Here is a 15,477-nt window from a genome sequence, read left to right on the forward strand (position 1 = left end):
AAAAAAAGGTAAAGTACCCAACAATATTATGCTGGGTGTTTCAGAATCATGTATTGAAACTTTGGTATTGTTTAAGGTAGGTTGTCTCTTTCATCGTAAAATGATATCACGCGATTTTATTATCGCAGTTATATTATAAGTCTTGTATGGGCCAATTTGATTTACGAACGCTTAGAGTTAGAAGTCAGTTCCCTGCTACAATGGGGTCGGTGAAACGCCCGCGGCTCGCTCAGTGTATAACCAAGACATAACGTGTAACATAATCTTAAGTTGTTTCGGTTTACTCACTCCGCCTACGATGATATTACGCGGCGCAACGGAAATCAAATATTTTATATGAACTGTAATCGAGTTAGCCGTTTACTTTAAGTGTAGGATGTTCTACCTCTAAACAAATTATAGTTGATGTACAATATAAACTTTTAACATATACCATGCATTTTATTTTTAAATATCACTGAATTTTCATATTACTTTTTATTCTAGGTGTTTGGGAAAACTATTAGACCTCCGATAGTTGGTAATGTGTGGATTGTATATACAACTCACCTGCACTCGCAACACCGCTCGTTTCCCTGGGTACCCAGTACTGGTGAATGGTCATAGGATGCTGGCTGCTGTTCAGGACAGCCCCGCACTATCACTGGTCGTCCTTCTTCGATTTGAGATATTTTTTTAATATAAGACACAGCGGGCACCCAAATACGTTGCGTTCGAGACCGTTACTTGAATTGAATAGGAAGTACGTAACGCGCGTTCGAGGGGGCAGCACTTGTCGCTGCTTAAGGTGCGATCGGATTTTGTGGTAGATACAGATCCATTCGTTTCATTAGAAATATCTTAATCGCATAATTGTGCTAGCATATTGAATTTTATACAAGTATGGAAAACTAGGCATTTATAGTGTATAGTACAAAGCCACTCAAAATTGAATTAATTAGCTACAAAATGAGTCAGATGATCGGTTAGGGTTGCACAAAATAAAACACACGACATTGGAAATATCAACAACTTTAATGATTGAATATATACAAGAACAATATAGATACAAGTGTTTAACAATAATTTGTCGACACCGCGCCGTCGGCTCGCGGCTCGGCCCAGTATAAATACTCGAGATGTCCCTCCGTACTGACGATGCACTGGCATTTCACTTATTGCAGTTCAAGCAATTTATATCTGTCTAAACAACTATAATTAATGATATTAATCACTAGTTACTGGACTATTTTAATTTGTTAGAGGCACGTTGGCAACAGCTGAAGGCAAGCCCTAAGCATTTTGCTAATAATATATTTCTCTATGATTCCTAACATAGTGATATATTTTGCTATACATATTGAAGAAAATATATAAAATTATTAAATTCTATAAATATATTCTTCCCTAACTAAGCTCACTCACTGCGGTGCCAGTACGAGAAGGCATCTGTTTCAATTCAAAAAGCAAACATCTAGTGCTGTTACAAATAAATCGATTAAACAAATCATTTCTTTTTATCTATACGTTACAAGCTATTGGGGATACTTTATTCGCTATTCTCGTAATTTTATCGATATCTTCTAGCATAATTTTATGAGTAATTTTAATATATACGAGGGAAAAAATATGAGTGATATCTAATTTAAACTGTAAATATGAATTTGTATTGACCCTATTATATCGATAACATTTTTTTGCACACGTACCACTGTATATCGAATTCGTTGTGTTTAATGTCGAACTAAAACTACGAAGCGATCCAATAAAAACTAATCAAAACTAGTTTCACACTAAATACATCAGGTGAGAAGTGTACTTTTCGATATTATAAAATGTACAAAAAATGATGCAAGGCCCGACAATTGCACACGATAAATGATAAACTTACGCACCAAATGATATTTTCATCGATACACGAATTTAAGCAAAATATATGTTATTGTCTTATTATGAAGTGTTGCTGGTATATCACTAAATAAAAAGAAAAAAAAACACTCATCACAAAATGAATTTACTAAAAATAATTAAACCAATTGATTGATTATAAGATATCGATACAGTCTTAAGATTTCTATCGCTGTAATTTTTTGATTCATTTACTAATGATAATTATTAGAACTAAAACGCGAAATCTACACATTAGATTTATAAAAAAAAACCAAAAGGCGAACAAAAAAAAAAAGAAATTATTGTTACAAAGCTAGAATACTACAGTCAATGTTATAAAATAAAATTGTATAGATTATTTTTCAATAAAACTTGCAATGTCAACAAACATCAACTACGGTTTTAGAACATTTAGATCTTCATGTTATACCTTAAAATTGTCAAATATCAGATCGCTTGCTTTCATTATTCGCAAGTTATATTGAAAAATACTGTACTTAATAATTTAAAGAGCACGCGGTATCTGTCAACCGCGCAACATAGAACATAGAAATATAATAAATTCACAGCCCTAGCGACACCACAGCGCACCCGCCCGATTGACGATCCACAACATATTTACAAACGTTACGCGGACTATCGACAATAACTTGACGCTTCGACAATCTTGTTACCGTACATACCACAGCACTAATGACCAATAGTGCAACAGTATAAAGGTAAATATAAACAAACATACTGTTAATTTGTTCGCGTATAACGACCGAATGAAGTTCATTAAACATATGCCTCAAAGTATGGCGAATTAAATAAATTGCGAAGACTGAAAATTTCGTGTCCAAAAATTGCCGAGACGCCAATGTAATAACGACAGACTGTGCAAAGTAACACAATACAGTTTTCAACTTCTAATACCATGAGAACAATTTGGCAAAAAATATCGAAAAACAATTACAGTCACAAACTGTTGTCAATATACTTTAGGTTACAGAAAATATAAAAATACAATATTTTTCATAACAACATAACCAAGCGGTGTCGGCTGCATACCTAAAATTAAACTATCGATACATTTCAAAAGTTAAGCACTATTATTTCCGCACGTAGCCAAAACACGAATACCTTGTTTCGGATGTTGCCAGATCAATTTTTAATCACTTCATGCCAGTTTTAGGCAAAATAATTTACAATACAATTGTCGATATTACACCGAATAGCAAGTGATAGAACCATAATTTTCACGCAGCATTTAGCTATTAATTTAATATTGTCTTATGAAGTTATGATTATAAAGTAGTTATTGCTTGGGAGTTACATCGTTTTTTAGGTAATATAAGGCAATAGTTGAAAGAATGTTGGGCGTTCTCGACTGATGTAGAAAACGCCGGATTCTTTAAGTCTATGAAAATCTGAATGATAGTATCTGTCTAATTATGTTCTCATAGAGTATGTGTAAACCAAATAAAGCTACCTTATGGGGTAAACGTATGAGTCAGTATGTACCGAGCGTTCGCCTCGCGAGGCAGCCTCATTTGATCCAAGCCTCAATTCTGTTTGGCAGTATTATGACACAATCTTAATAAATAAGAATGCGCTATATTGTAAAATAGGTGTTGTGAATATTTAGGAATCCGAAATAGGAAATCAGGTCCAAAATTCAATTTCACAATTTATCGATTCCTGAAGGCCCCTGCCATCGAATTGAGGCCATACCCTGAGTGGATGTCTACGCAGTACCTCCATCTCTAGTTATGTACAGTGTGTAAGCGAGTCCCCTGGCGGTGTTCAGAGCGAGTCTCGATGCCACACCCAGGTGCGCTTGGTGTGGTCGAACCGATGCGCGAGCCACTGCGCCTGCAGCAGCTCCAGCCGATCCTGGCTCAGGTAGAGTGGCTTGCCGCGTCTGGAACGTATGTTAATTATTGTTAAATCTATTTTCTTTATTCAAAAGATTTACTTATATCAATATATAAGCTACTTATATTACGAACAATAGATCTAATAACGGACTAGAGGAAATAAAAAGTTCAATAAAATCAGATACGAAATATATAATTTTATCCAAGCAGAGCAAATTCAAGTATATATTTAAAAGAGTAGATAAATAATAGTACAAATTGAATATGACATAACATTGGTTTGTCTTTCGGCAAGGGATCCACATGATGCAGTTAGATAAATTTATATAACCGCAGTATTCAATTACCCATCCAAATAGCTTTGTTTCGATCCATTGCAAAACGACCAGATTTATCAATGCCCTTAAATGATTTATAATAGGAATAGTGAAGAGTGTACTGTGTACTGACTTGAGGTCGCGGTCCTCCTCGTCGTAGTCGTCGAGGTAGAGCGAGCCCCAGAGACAGGCGCGGCGGCCGCGGATCACGATGATGTACGTCGACGTCACCACCAGGAATATGCCCGTGCCGCCGCCGCACTCCATCGCATGCTGCAATACAGTTTGTCAGTTATGCGTTTGTTTATATACAAGTGTATTTTATATCGATATTGTCGTTTGCATTATAATCGATAACATGTGGCAACAGTTTCACTTGAGGTATTATTTTACAAAAAAGTACCAACATTATTATGAGACTCCTATTCCTACACCAAATAATACAAAATGATATAAAATAATATTGTGGTATCGACACGTTCATAGGTGGGATATATTTTATCGATACTTTACTTTGATTTTGATTGATAGATATTCAAACTGGGCACAGAGCCCAGCTTTAGAAAACTTATTATGTGTTCCGTGCTGACCTGCACGGCCTCGGCGACCTGATGCCGGCGGCAGCAGGGCTGCTTGAGACAGACGAGCGTGCCGCACAGCAGGCACACGGAGGCCTCCTTGGGCACGGCGCCGCACTGCAGACACACGCGCTCGTGGTAGTAGGTGAAGACGCGGTCGTACTCGCGCGGCAGCGCCAGCAGGCGCGGCGCCGCCCACGCCACGTGCAGCGCGCGCAGCAGGCGCCGCACCACGAGCTGGCCGCGCGCCGCCGCGCCGTCCAGCTGCCGCGCCCACGCCCGCGCCGCCGCCTCCGCGCCCGCCGGCAGCGCGCGCCACGCCGACCACTCCGACCACTCCATGCCCTCCGTCACCAGCTCCAGGTAGTAGCACAGCCGCACGAACTCCTGCCGCGGCGTCGCCACCTCCGGCAGCTCGCACCCGTACAGGTGGTGCCGCACCAGCGCCGCTATGCGCACGAACGGCAACAACAACTCTTGCAGCTGGAATTCACATGCAATTAACTCTCATTTCATTCCGAAAATATGTATTAATGGCGCGATCTATACAGAGTATACGATAACTTTACGCGACTTAATGTCTACACTCTATTATCCGCTATTTAAAGTCACAATTAAACATGCAAGTAAACTTTCAACCGGTGCAGACTTTGGAAGGATTATTTGAAAAAGTCGATCTCCCCCCATCGCGTTTGCTGAGTGAAAGATTATTTGTAGTTATCTTCGCTGTCGTGCGTACCTCCCTCTCCATCTGCAGTATGTCGGGCTGGTGGTGGTCGGCGGTGTGGTCGGGCGGGCCGTCCTCGGTGAAGAGCTCGGAGCCGGCGAGCGCGCCGAGGAGCAGGCGCGCGGCGTGGCGCAGCCCCGCGGGCTCCGCCTCGCGCCCCGCGCCCGCCAGCGCCGCGCGACCCTCCGCGCTCGTGTTGGCGAGGAACTGGCACACGATCTGGTAATAGCACAGCGCGTACAACTGACGCACTATGCACGTAAAGTCCTCTGAAAAATATAGAAACACGTCATGTGCGAGTTCCATGCCATATAAAAATCAAATACTTAATTGGAATGCAAATGGGCAAGCACATTATGCAACCCACTAGACTAGCGGACCCACTCAATGTATTTTATATAAATAATTATAACTATGTAGATTTTAATACTGGCCATATTTGAATGTTGCATTTTCTAGACTTTATAATAATACATACGCATATCGAGATATGGCGGATCCGGCGGTGCGAGTAGCAAGAAGTGCATGAGCAGCGCCAGTGGGTCTCGCAGCAGCAGCGGCACGGGGCGCGCGCTGGCGGGCGGCGCCGGCACCAGCGGCGTGGCGCTGCTGCCGAGGGCGGCGGCCGGCACAGGGGCCAGCAGGCGCCAGGCCTCGCTGGCCCCGAGCTTGGCGCCGGCGGCCCGCAGCACGCGCGAGTGTGCGCCCGCCACCACCAGCAGCGGCACGATGCAGTCGTTGCGCGGCTTGTAGCGCGGCGCGGCGGTGGTCTGCAGCGTGCCGCCGCGCTGCACCAGCTCGCACTCCAGGTTGGTGCGCACGAGGGACGCCACGAATGTGAAGATCCCGGCCGGTGAGGAGCCATAGCGTTGTTTTAACTTGCCGCCCGCCGTGGCCGTCATGTCCTCCATGGATTTACCCATCGCTTCCGATAGATTGCTTTGCTCCTGCGAACATTATTAACGTTATATTATTGGAATTACAGTATCAATACTAATTAGCAAGTTACCATTGACATTTATTTGAGCATACATTATGATTTAGGCATTTATATTTTATACAAGATAACTGTAATGGTATAGAGGATATCGAAGCTCGATATTAATAACATGGGATATTTAACAGAAGAGATTAAATTCAACCTACAACCTGAAAAGAAAACGATTTTAATTATTATGGAATTGAATATATTTTCTATATTCGGTTGGTGAGTATCGACTTACAGGTTCTGGATGTAGCGTGTCGAGCATCTCCTGTATGGCGGCGGCGCGCTGATCGTGGTGGTTCTGATGGTCCGGCGTGGAGGGCGCGGGCGGCGGCCGGGCGGGGCGCGGCCGCGGCGCCAGCGGCAGCACGGTGTTGGCGAGCTGGCGGCACAGCGGGCACAGGAACTCGCCGCGGTCCACGTGCAGGTTGTGCGGCCGCTGCGGCGCCTGCAGCGCGCGCAGGTACGCGGCCAGGCAGCGCAGGTGCAGGTGATGGCCGCACGACTGCACGTGCACGCCGCCCTCCCAACCCACGTTCACGCTCAACAACCACGACTCCTGCACACAAATGTATCGATAAATACATTATATCTATACAGGGTGTCCCAGAAAATAGTGTCAAGCGGAGGTTCATTGATAGAGCACTCCTTGGGGTATCCGAATCACCCCCATGTATGTTCCGCGATTTTTCATAGTTTTCGAGTTATGAATATATGAATAATTAGTTCATTAACTAACTAAAAATGACTTTAAGCTAACTATGACTTAAATATTTGGAGGTTACAGAAGCATAGTCCACAATCATGGTGTGTGAATGTGGACACGTCCAGTGCGACGTACCTTATCGAAGTGTTGGTGCAGGTCGTCGTGCAGGCGGTAGTGGTGCGCGGCGGCGGTGGTGTCGGCCTGCGCGTGGAGGCGCGCGCGCTCGTTCTCGCTGAGGGCGAGCCGAGCACCGCCACTGTCCGCGCGCCGCCGGTGCCCCAGCACCGATGTCGACTGCAATACATTAGTATTATTTATACACTGATACGGAATTTTTGTTTTCACTCCTAACGTTGGAGTTTTATACATCGCGAACGCTTTCATACAAGAACTATTTGTGTTCATAATGTAGACTTTTACGAGTAGCTTCGATAGTCTATCCACAGTCTGTTACACTACGAATTTTATAAACTCCTTTAAAAATAATGTATTTATAATAATACCTGTAGTAAAACGACAAGTCCCACGGGATCCGAGGGAGTACTGGGCGTGGTGGTGTTGCAGATGACGCAGTCGTAGTCCCGCTCGGGCGCCTCGTCCTCCCACTGCATGGAGGCCGCCTCGCCCGCCTCCGCCTCCATGGCCGAGAGGAACTGTTGCTGCCGGCGCGCGAACTCGCGCATGACTTGTTGTTGTCGCTCGCGCGCGCGCCGCGACCGCTCCTCTTTCTCGCGACGTTCCCTGTTGAATGATAGTGAAATACATGTAATGAGTATGTGGTGTTCCGTCGTGCAGTGCAGCGGAGTGAGCGGTGTGGCACGCACCTGGCGCGCTGCTCGGCCTGGCGCTCGCGCTGGTGCGGCCACAGCTGCGCCCGCAGCGCGCGCACGGCGCCTGCGCAGCGCGCGTCCAGCGCCGCCAGCCGCCGCAGCACGCCGCCCACCGCCGCCGCGCCCTCGCCTGCACCACCCAACAACGACAGTTTAACATTTACTCACCGCCATCACCATCATTATGATAAAAGTTCTATAAAAAATAGGCCGTGGTAAAATATATGATTTTACAATCATTTAGAACAATTTATCAAAACGTTAACATCGATAAAACTCTAATAACTCACCAATAACTTCCTCGTTGGGCGGCGCCGGTTCCTCCAATGAGAAGGAGTCGAGCCGGCCGGAGAGTTGCGAGTGCAGTTTCAGCAGCAGAGATATTATCGACTCGTTCACCGGGATGGAGTCCGGCTCGGTCTGGCTGTGCATTTGTACCTGGGTGTGAAACGTATTTAAATTAACTCGTGGATGATAAATTACCATACCTAGATAATCGATAATATTTAGACCTATATTATATAGTAAAACCGGTTATGAATACATTAGTTATGACTAAATGCCAAGGTCCCGGCAAACATATTTGTAACAAACATTAACGTTCACAACGATGATCAGATACAACATCTAAATTGTATGGTCCATCCAACGTCGTCATAACCAGTGGTTACTGTAATATGTTTATCGCATGAGTCCGTGACGTGTGTACCGTGGCGATCTGGTTGCTGGTGGAGGGCTGGTCGGGCGGGAGGGAGTGCGGCGGCGCGGGCAGCGCGGGCGCGCGGCGCGGCGACTGCGCGCGCAGCGACACGCTCCACTCCGCGCCCTCCAGCATGCTCATGTCGTCTGCAACAAACATGTTTTATTGTTTCAATATATATCACTATTATGTGATACATAGGTATAGTAATTCATAGTAGTTGCTTGTCAATGAAATGAAATGAAATGAAATGAAATGATTTATTTGAATCTGTAAAATGTTATACATTATTTAGATTCCGTCAATATTAACTCTACCACCAGTTCGGAAAGCAGTTTTCACCAGAGAAGAACGGGCAAGAAACTCTGGTGTTGCTCTTTTCAATCAGTTTAGGGTAAAGACTTACAGTACATGATAAAGTAAGAAGAAAAAAACAAAAAACGAGTTGTTGTGTCTTTCGATAGTAACTAAAATCGTTATGACGGTGATAACTAATCATCAAGACACACTAGCATGACGAGGTAAGTAAACTATTAAGAATCTCATTAAATTTGTTATAGCAATATCCATAGACAAGGGCCGCCCTAATACCTATTAGGGTATCATAGAACCAGTTATGTACGAACCGTATTCGATCGGCACCGGCGGCATGTCCCGCAGCGCGAGGGTCATTTCGGTGTCCACATCGATGGACTGGAGCACTAGCGCTTGACTCTCGCCCATACCGCTCTGCAATAAACACATTTATATAGGATCGAAATAAATATCGATTAAATAACCTTTAATCGATATTTTGCTGCATGAATGAAAAGCTTTAATATCGGCTACAATTTTAATGCTGATGCTCATTACTTAACGTAAGTGAAAAATAAGTTTCCAATACAAGAGTCATATTCCAAAGGACTAAGCTTACATGAAGCTATGAATGTGTTTACCTCTAGAGCGCGCATTGGTCGACCATCCCCTCCTGCGTCGGATTGATCGTCTTGAATTGAATCTCCTCTCACGACCTGATATAATCAGAAAGATAATCATATGACTGTCTGAAATTCTCTATTATTTGGTAGTTATTCGTGGGTGATAATTTCAGACATATTATAGACTTAGGTAATTTTTTAGAAATTGGTGGGATTGGGATAAGCTCCAGAAAGTTAGCACTTATTCTGTGTATATTATATAGTTGACAAATAATTTCAACATTATCTTTACATGAAACAGTTAACTTTTCATCTCGAAACTTACGTGGGTGAGATTTGTGTAAAAATGAATAACAAATTACCTGCATCGGCATCGGTAGTGAAAGCGCCGTGATGGTAGAAGAGTTAGTGATGGATGGTAGTCTCGTCGTGTCTGGCTCGGATGGCTCCCATTCTGTGTCACCTTTGGAATCATTTTTTTCTATTAAGAATATTTGTATTAAAGTTGTCAACCTTTTTTTGTTTTTATTTGCCGGATGTTAAAGAAAAGAGGTGTTAACAAGCAAGTGAAATTTATTATAAGTTATCTATTATATAAAATGGAGAGAAAAACTGACACTGTTTTTGATTAAGCATAATCTTTATAATATTCGTAAATATTTATTATATAATATTATGTGTTGGATATTTGAAAAGTATGATATTTATGTATTTTAATTAAGAAGCGACTAATGGAAGTCAGTAGACGTACTGTCGGAGTGGTCCGGCGGTCGGTATCGGTGCGCGTGCGCGGTGCGCGCGGGGCGGTCGGCGTGGTGCGGGCGCGGCGCGGGCGCGCGCGGCACCGACGCCACGTGCGCGCACGCCGCCGCGCACAGCCCCGCGCCCGCGCCCGCGCCCGCCCCGCCCGCCCCGCCCGCCCCGCCCGCGAACGCGCCCAGCAGCGGCACGCCCGATATCACCGCGTCGCCGCACGCGCCGCGCCGCCCGCCTGCCACCAGCGCCTCGCACTGCCACACCCGACAACAAATCATTATGTACATTGCCTGCTTTATATTCAAAATATGATTCACATGTCAGTACGATGTGGTTAATAACTCTTACACAAAATGTTAACAAAGAAACTAAATTCGACAATAATTAAATCGATATTTTTCTTAGTATTATACTCAATAAAAAAAAATTGTGTTCATTAAAATAATTCTACACATTTTATTGTTTAACAACTAGTTATTGTAAAACTATGTTTGACACGCGGTAGGCACATGCGTCGTGAACACACCTGTCCGTGCGGCTCGGTGTCCTCGTGCAGCGCGGCGGCGCAGTGCAGCAGGTAGACGGCGAGCGCGAGCACGTGGTCGGGCGGCGCGTGCGGCGGCGGCGCGTCGGGCGCGCGGCGGTGCACGGCGCGGTGCAGCACGGCCAGCAGCGCGCCGTGCAGCACGCCCGACACGCACAGCGCGCGCGGGTCGCCCGCGCCACCCGCGCCCGCGCCCGGCGCCGCCGCCACGCGCAGCGGCGGCCACAGCGTGCCCGGCGTGCCCGACCTGCTGCCGCTCCCGCTCTCGCTGCAGTTCTTCTGCTTCTCGCGCACGCTATATCACACAAACATACACTTATGACAACTATAATATAAATTAAATAAACGCCGTTGTCTTTTCTGTTAAAAAATAATTAAACCAATTTCGTCTAGAACAATAATCGACATCATCGATTTTAGAATATAAACAATACTCACTAAGCAGTGTATCGTTCCATGGACGCGTGGAAGTCTCGTCTGTGCACGGCGCGACGCAGTACGTGCAGCGGATCGTAGTACTGTTCCCACACGATAGGTTTCGGGACGAACAGACCTTGTTCCAAATTCTCAGAACCTTTAGGCGGTGGACGGTAAGTTGATAACTGTAAAACATAATAAAATTGGCTTATTGAGAGTTTCAATACATTTATTGGACGTGTCGCTAATAATTCACCAACAATACATTTAGGAACAAAATTTAAAAATATATTCTTTGATCAATAAGGGAGCCCCCACAGGTTACTTCGATACGTAATAGGGCCCTTCATCGACCCCCATCCATTGGATTTTTGATCAAATTACACTTTATAAGTATAATAATATAACTAATTCCCCCCTACCCTCTCCCACTCGCCCGAAAAAAACCTCCATCAAATACAGTAATAACATGCAACAACCATGCAGACACTATTTTCTTTACCTCCTTGAGTACAGTCTCGAAGTTCCTGGTGTGCGCATTGCCAGACCTCTCTGGCATCAGCTCGAGCAGCTGCGAGTGGGTCTTGTCCCCCGCCGCGAGCAGCGTGCTCACCTCCAGCCGGGACTGCGTCAGCTCGTCGTTGCCTACACATCAAGATAATACAGGGTGTTGCAGAAAGAGAGTATCATTAAGACGTAAAGATTAGATGATTTATAACTTATTGGTGAAGTTATAAAAGGAAAAGTGAATTGAAATGTATAGATATATGTATAGTAATTTAATAAAGTAAGTCACATGTTTTCTATAACTGTTTCAGTATTTTCCACGTCCAATATTAAGCAACTGGATTTATTATAAGAATTATTGTTGATACCCCGTTATATAACCACCTATCTAGACCCAAAAGTGATAATGTAAGTTTACGGCACTTTGTTACTCTAAAACAACATATATATCCTTCGTTGTGGGTTTCCTATCAAACAACGTCTCACTGACGGAAGGATTTATTTATTCACAATAAACATTATGAAGTACGTCATACTTATAATTTATTACCAACAATATTTTTTTAGGTTACTTATACTTCTGAACGAAAAAGGGACAGACCCATTTAAATAAGTTAAAAAATAATGCGTTATCCAATAAAATTGACTAACCAGTAACCACCATTCGAAAAGTACCTACCTAAATAATTCAATTTAAATTGAGCATAAACTTAGCCAATTAAGGGAAAATAAATATGAATGCATTTATTGTGCAGTCACTACATCCGGCCTATATACAGTAGTATAGTATGGACACTTTGTCGTCGGGACACACCGAAAAAATGTTGTACCTAGGCATAAAAGCGTCATGCTCACTTCCCCTAAGTACTGGTAGTTGGAACATGCAAAATAAACTAACCCTGTTATTCATAGACGTTTTTTATCTAAGGACGGAGCAATGTTGAGATAGCAAGTCTGTTCGCAGTGAGTAGACATAGGGCCGTTGTGATTGGCTAATATTGAGATCCAACTTGAATCTAGTTGGCTGTCAGATAAACAATTTTTCGTAGTTAAAATATTTAAAAAACAAAAGTCATGACCCCGATTCCGGAGCACCCCTGGCTTTGGAGGTCCCCGTGGACTGCATCGCCTAGTCCTATAATAGCTACACCCCTGACTCCATGTAACATCTGCTGACATACAACCAATACTTACCAAGATTTGTTCTAGAAGAGACCAAGATCGCGAGGAACGTGAGCAGCCCCTCCACCATAGCGTCTTGTTCGGCTGCCTGCACCGGTGACATCGGCAGCATGCTAAGCCACTCGCGGACACCGAACCTGGAGAACATCGTCATATAGTATTGAGCCAGCCTCTAGACACAAAAGTACTTGACAGATGTTTTCGCCATAGTTTGTTTAATTTCTACCACGAAATTTTGAAGGTTTTGCAACCTGGTCTTATGGAAATTCAACGTAGAACATTCCCGTAAAAACATGGAATATTTAGACTTAAGTTTAACACAAAACGACTCGACAAGTATGAACCTAATAACGTTCAGGGCCCCAAGCATGTTTAAATTCTTTCATAACGCACATCTGTTTACAGCATAATTGTTGATTTTGATAGTTCTTAACATAACATTTCATGGCTCAAGGTAACCAGCGCAGTACAATACTAATGAGTGCTTTGTTACAAACTTTCAATGATCGTCGTCGTGTCAGGTACCATCAGACGAGCGTCTTCCTCGTCTCATCTTTGATAGAAAACCCTCGCGTCTTCCGGCTAAACCGATACTCACATATCAATGCACATGTCCATGAACTGATCCGGCGGCAGATGCGCGGCGCACACCTGCAGCCAGTAGATGTCCATGTCCACCATGGAGTTGCAGAAGTTGGCCTGGATGTACGTCATCGCCTGGCCCTTGATCTGCAGACCGTTGCGCACCCACACGCCGGCCAGGATCTCGTAGAACAGGCTCTGTGGGAGACGGGTTAAGGTTTTAGACAGTTCTTAAGGCGTTGTGTGTTGTGTTTTTTCAAACTGTTTTTTATTTTTTTCACCGCCTGCGCAAATTTCATCTGACTGAAAGAATTATGCTAATCTGCCAAGGTGTATTCGGTGTATTAACCCCCGAGGGTTGGAATAGTTCTGGAACGTGATAAGTCGAAACTAAACACTACAATGCAGATTTTATCACGTGCAAGATATAATTATTAGCTAACAAAGATAAATGCTAACGACGTATCAGCAGTTTCTTACATTGCGCACGTCTACGCAAACACCACATTCCTTCGCATCACACTCTCGTCTCGTCAACAGGATGTTAGTAGCAAACATCATTTGATTGCACATTTCTTCCATAGCTTCTTTTTTAATATTGGCATAATAATTTGACTATACATGAACTGGTGGTTAGACCGGAAGTTCACATGCATCGGGCCTCAAACGCGCGGCGACAAGTATTTTCGTTAGATTATCAATGTGGTTAAATTTAAAAGTCGACTAAAGAATTTCAGTGTAACGTAACTGGAGCAATTACTGAAAAAGCCATCCGGATCTATGGAGACTTCGTTATTTTTGTACCTTCAATCTAATTGTTATAATAATTGATAATCTTAATTGTTATAATCATTATAAAGACAAGGTCCGGAAAAACTGACTAGTAACATAGAAAAAATGTAGGCACTGAGCCTTTGCTCATTGTCTTGGCAATAAACTGCAAAAACCTTCATTAACAATATCTGTCTACCTCAGTAAATAAATACTAACAAGCCCTATGTTACTTAACAGAATAATTTACTGCATTAGCGTCCTAATGTCAAATTATAGAGGAATGTATAAAAAAATATACCCTTAAACATACAATTCTATAGAATATTGTTATCTTTGTTACGAATCTGTAAAATAGTGGATGAAATCGAAAGTTACGGCTCACGGCCCAACGGTCGTGGGTGGGAGCGGCTTGCGAACCGATTTGTGTTGCCATATCGAAAAGATTACCGAGATTTGAGGAGTTTTTAATGTGCATTTTACTAAGTATTCTAGACATGTTTAATTTTTTTCGATTACATAATAGTTTCTTTTACAATAATATGAACATTACATATTATGTTCATTTAAACTCTATTATATTCTGCCAAAAATATGTCACATCATACTAGATTCCAAATCAAGATTTTAGTACATAATAATTTTATAAGTATAGTAAAAGTACATCATTTTAACACGACTACAGCACTAGTGTTAGACTTCTTACAGCATTTGTAGGTCATCATCCGTATTCTTAGGTATTATTAAATTAACTCGTGTTGATTATCGACATAAGCCATGCCATGAAAATATCTTCAAAGATGTAAATAGCACCCTTCTATACTTAATTTTTTTATAGGTCTCTCAATTAAGTGAAAGATAGAAAGTAAATTACTGTCTAGCATTTATCTGTTTCTAAGAAAGATTTTGCCTTAATGTCAAGTACAATTGAAGCTTCATTTCGGTGCTAATTAAAGCTTATCGTCATTTCGTGTTCTTTCCAAATTAACACATTAATATGTAGTACCGTTACTGTATCCGTGTGTTGAATATAAAATTGTAAATCTTAGTCATTTAGAATATTATATTTATGTTTACTAAACGATCAAATTGTTTAACCATGAGTAAAAAATATAATAAAACCGCTCTGGTTAAAAATATTCACGTATGTGCAACTATTTTTAATGTTAGACGTGAGCCCGTCGTGCAAACGGGTTTGTGAACTGGTCACCCCAGTGTCCTCGAGCGGCG

The 15,477-nt window shown here is 42.9% G+C and overlaps 1 protein-coding gene across 1 annotated transcript in view; it reads right to left on the bottom strand.

Moving 5' to 3' along the window:
- Window positions 1-995: 995 nt before the first annotated feature.
- Window positions 996-15,477, bottom strand: part of LOC115452559 (E3 ubiquitin-protein ligase Ubr3) — a 108,276-nt gene continuing 93,794 nt past the window's right edge. The window contains exons 8-28 of the mRNA XM_037438469.1: window positions 13,493-13,674; window positions 12,907-13,031; window positions 11,708-11,850; window positions 11,227-11,390; window positions 10,771-11,083; window positions 10,409-10,498; window positions 10,240-10,366; window positions 9,851-9,951; window positions 9,507-9,581; window positions 9,198-9,300; window positions 8,581-8,717; window positions 8,162-8,309; window positions 7,866-8,001; window positions 7,545-7,782; window positions 7,177-7,335; window positions 6,574-6,894; window positions 5,829-6,297; window positions 5,363-5,619; window positions 4,636-5,106; window positions 4,179-4,318; window positions 996-3,772 (exon numbers count right to left, since the gene is read on the bottom strand). Coding sequence (XP_037294366.1) covers window positions 3,655-3,772; window positions 4,179-4,318; window positions 4,636-5,106; window positions 5,363-5,619; window positions 5,829-6,297; window positions 6,574-6,894; window positions 7,177-7,335; window positions 7,545-7,782; window positions 7,866-8,001; window positions 8,162-8,309; window positions 8,581-8,717; window positions 9,198-9,300; window positions 9,507-9,581; window positions 9,851-9,951; window positions 10,240-10,366; window positions 10,409-10,498; window positions 10,771-11,083; window positions 11,227-11,390; window positions 11,708-11,850; window positions 12,907-13,031; window positions 13,493-13,674 — 4,017 coding nt within the window. The 3' untranslated portion in view covers window positions 996-3,654. The remainder of the gene's footprint in view (window positions 3,773-4,178; window positions 4,319-4,635; window positions 5,107-5,362; window positions 5,620-5,828; window positions 6,298-6,573; window positions 6,895-7,176; window positions 7,336-7,544; window positions 7,783-7,865; window positions 8,002-8,161; window positions 8,310-8,580; window positions 8,718-9,197; window positions 9,301-9,506; window positions 9,582-9,850; window positions 9,952-10,239; window positions 10,367-10,408; window positions 10,499-10,770; window positions 11,084-11,226; window positions 11,391-11,707; window positions 11,851-12,906; window positions 13,032-13,492; window positions 13,675-15,477) is intronic.

This window comes from Manduca sexta, chromosome 14 (assembly GCF_014839805.1).
Source record: "Manduca sexta isolate Smith_Timp_Sample1 chromosome 14, JHU_Msex_v1.0, whole genome shotgun sequence".
NCBI classification, from domain to species: domain Eukaryota; kingdom Metazoa; phylum Arthropoda; class Insecta; order Lepidoptera; family Sphingidae; genus Manduca; species Manduca sexta.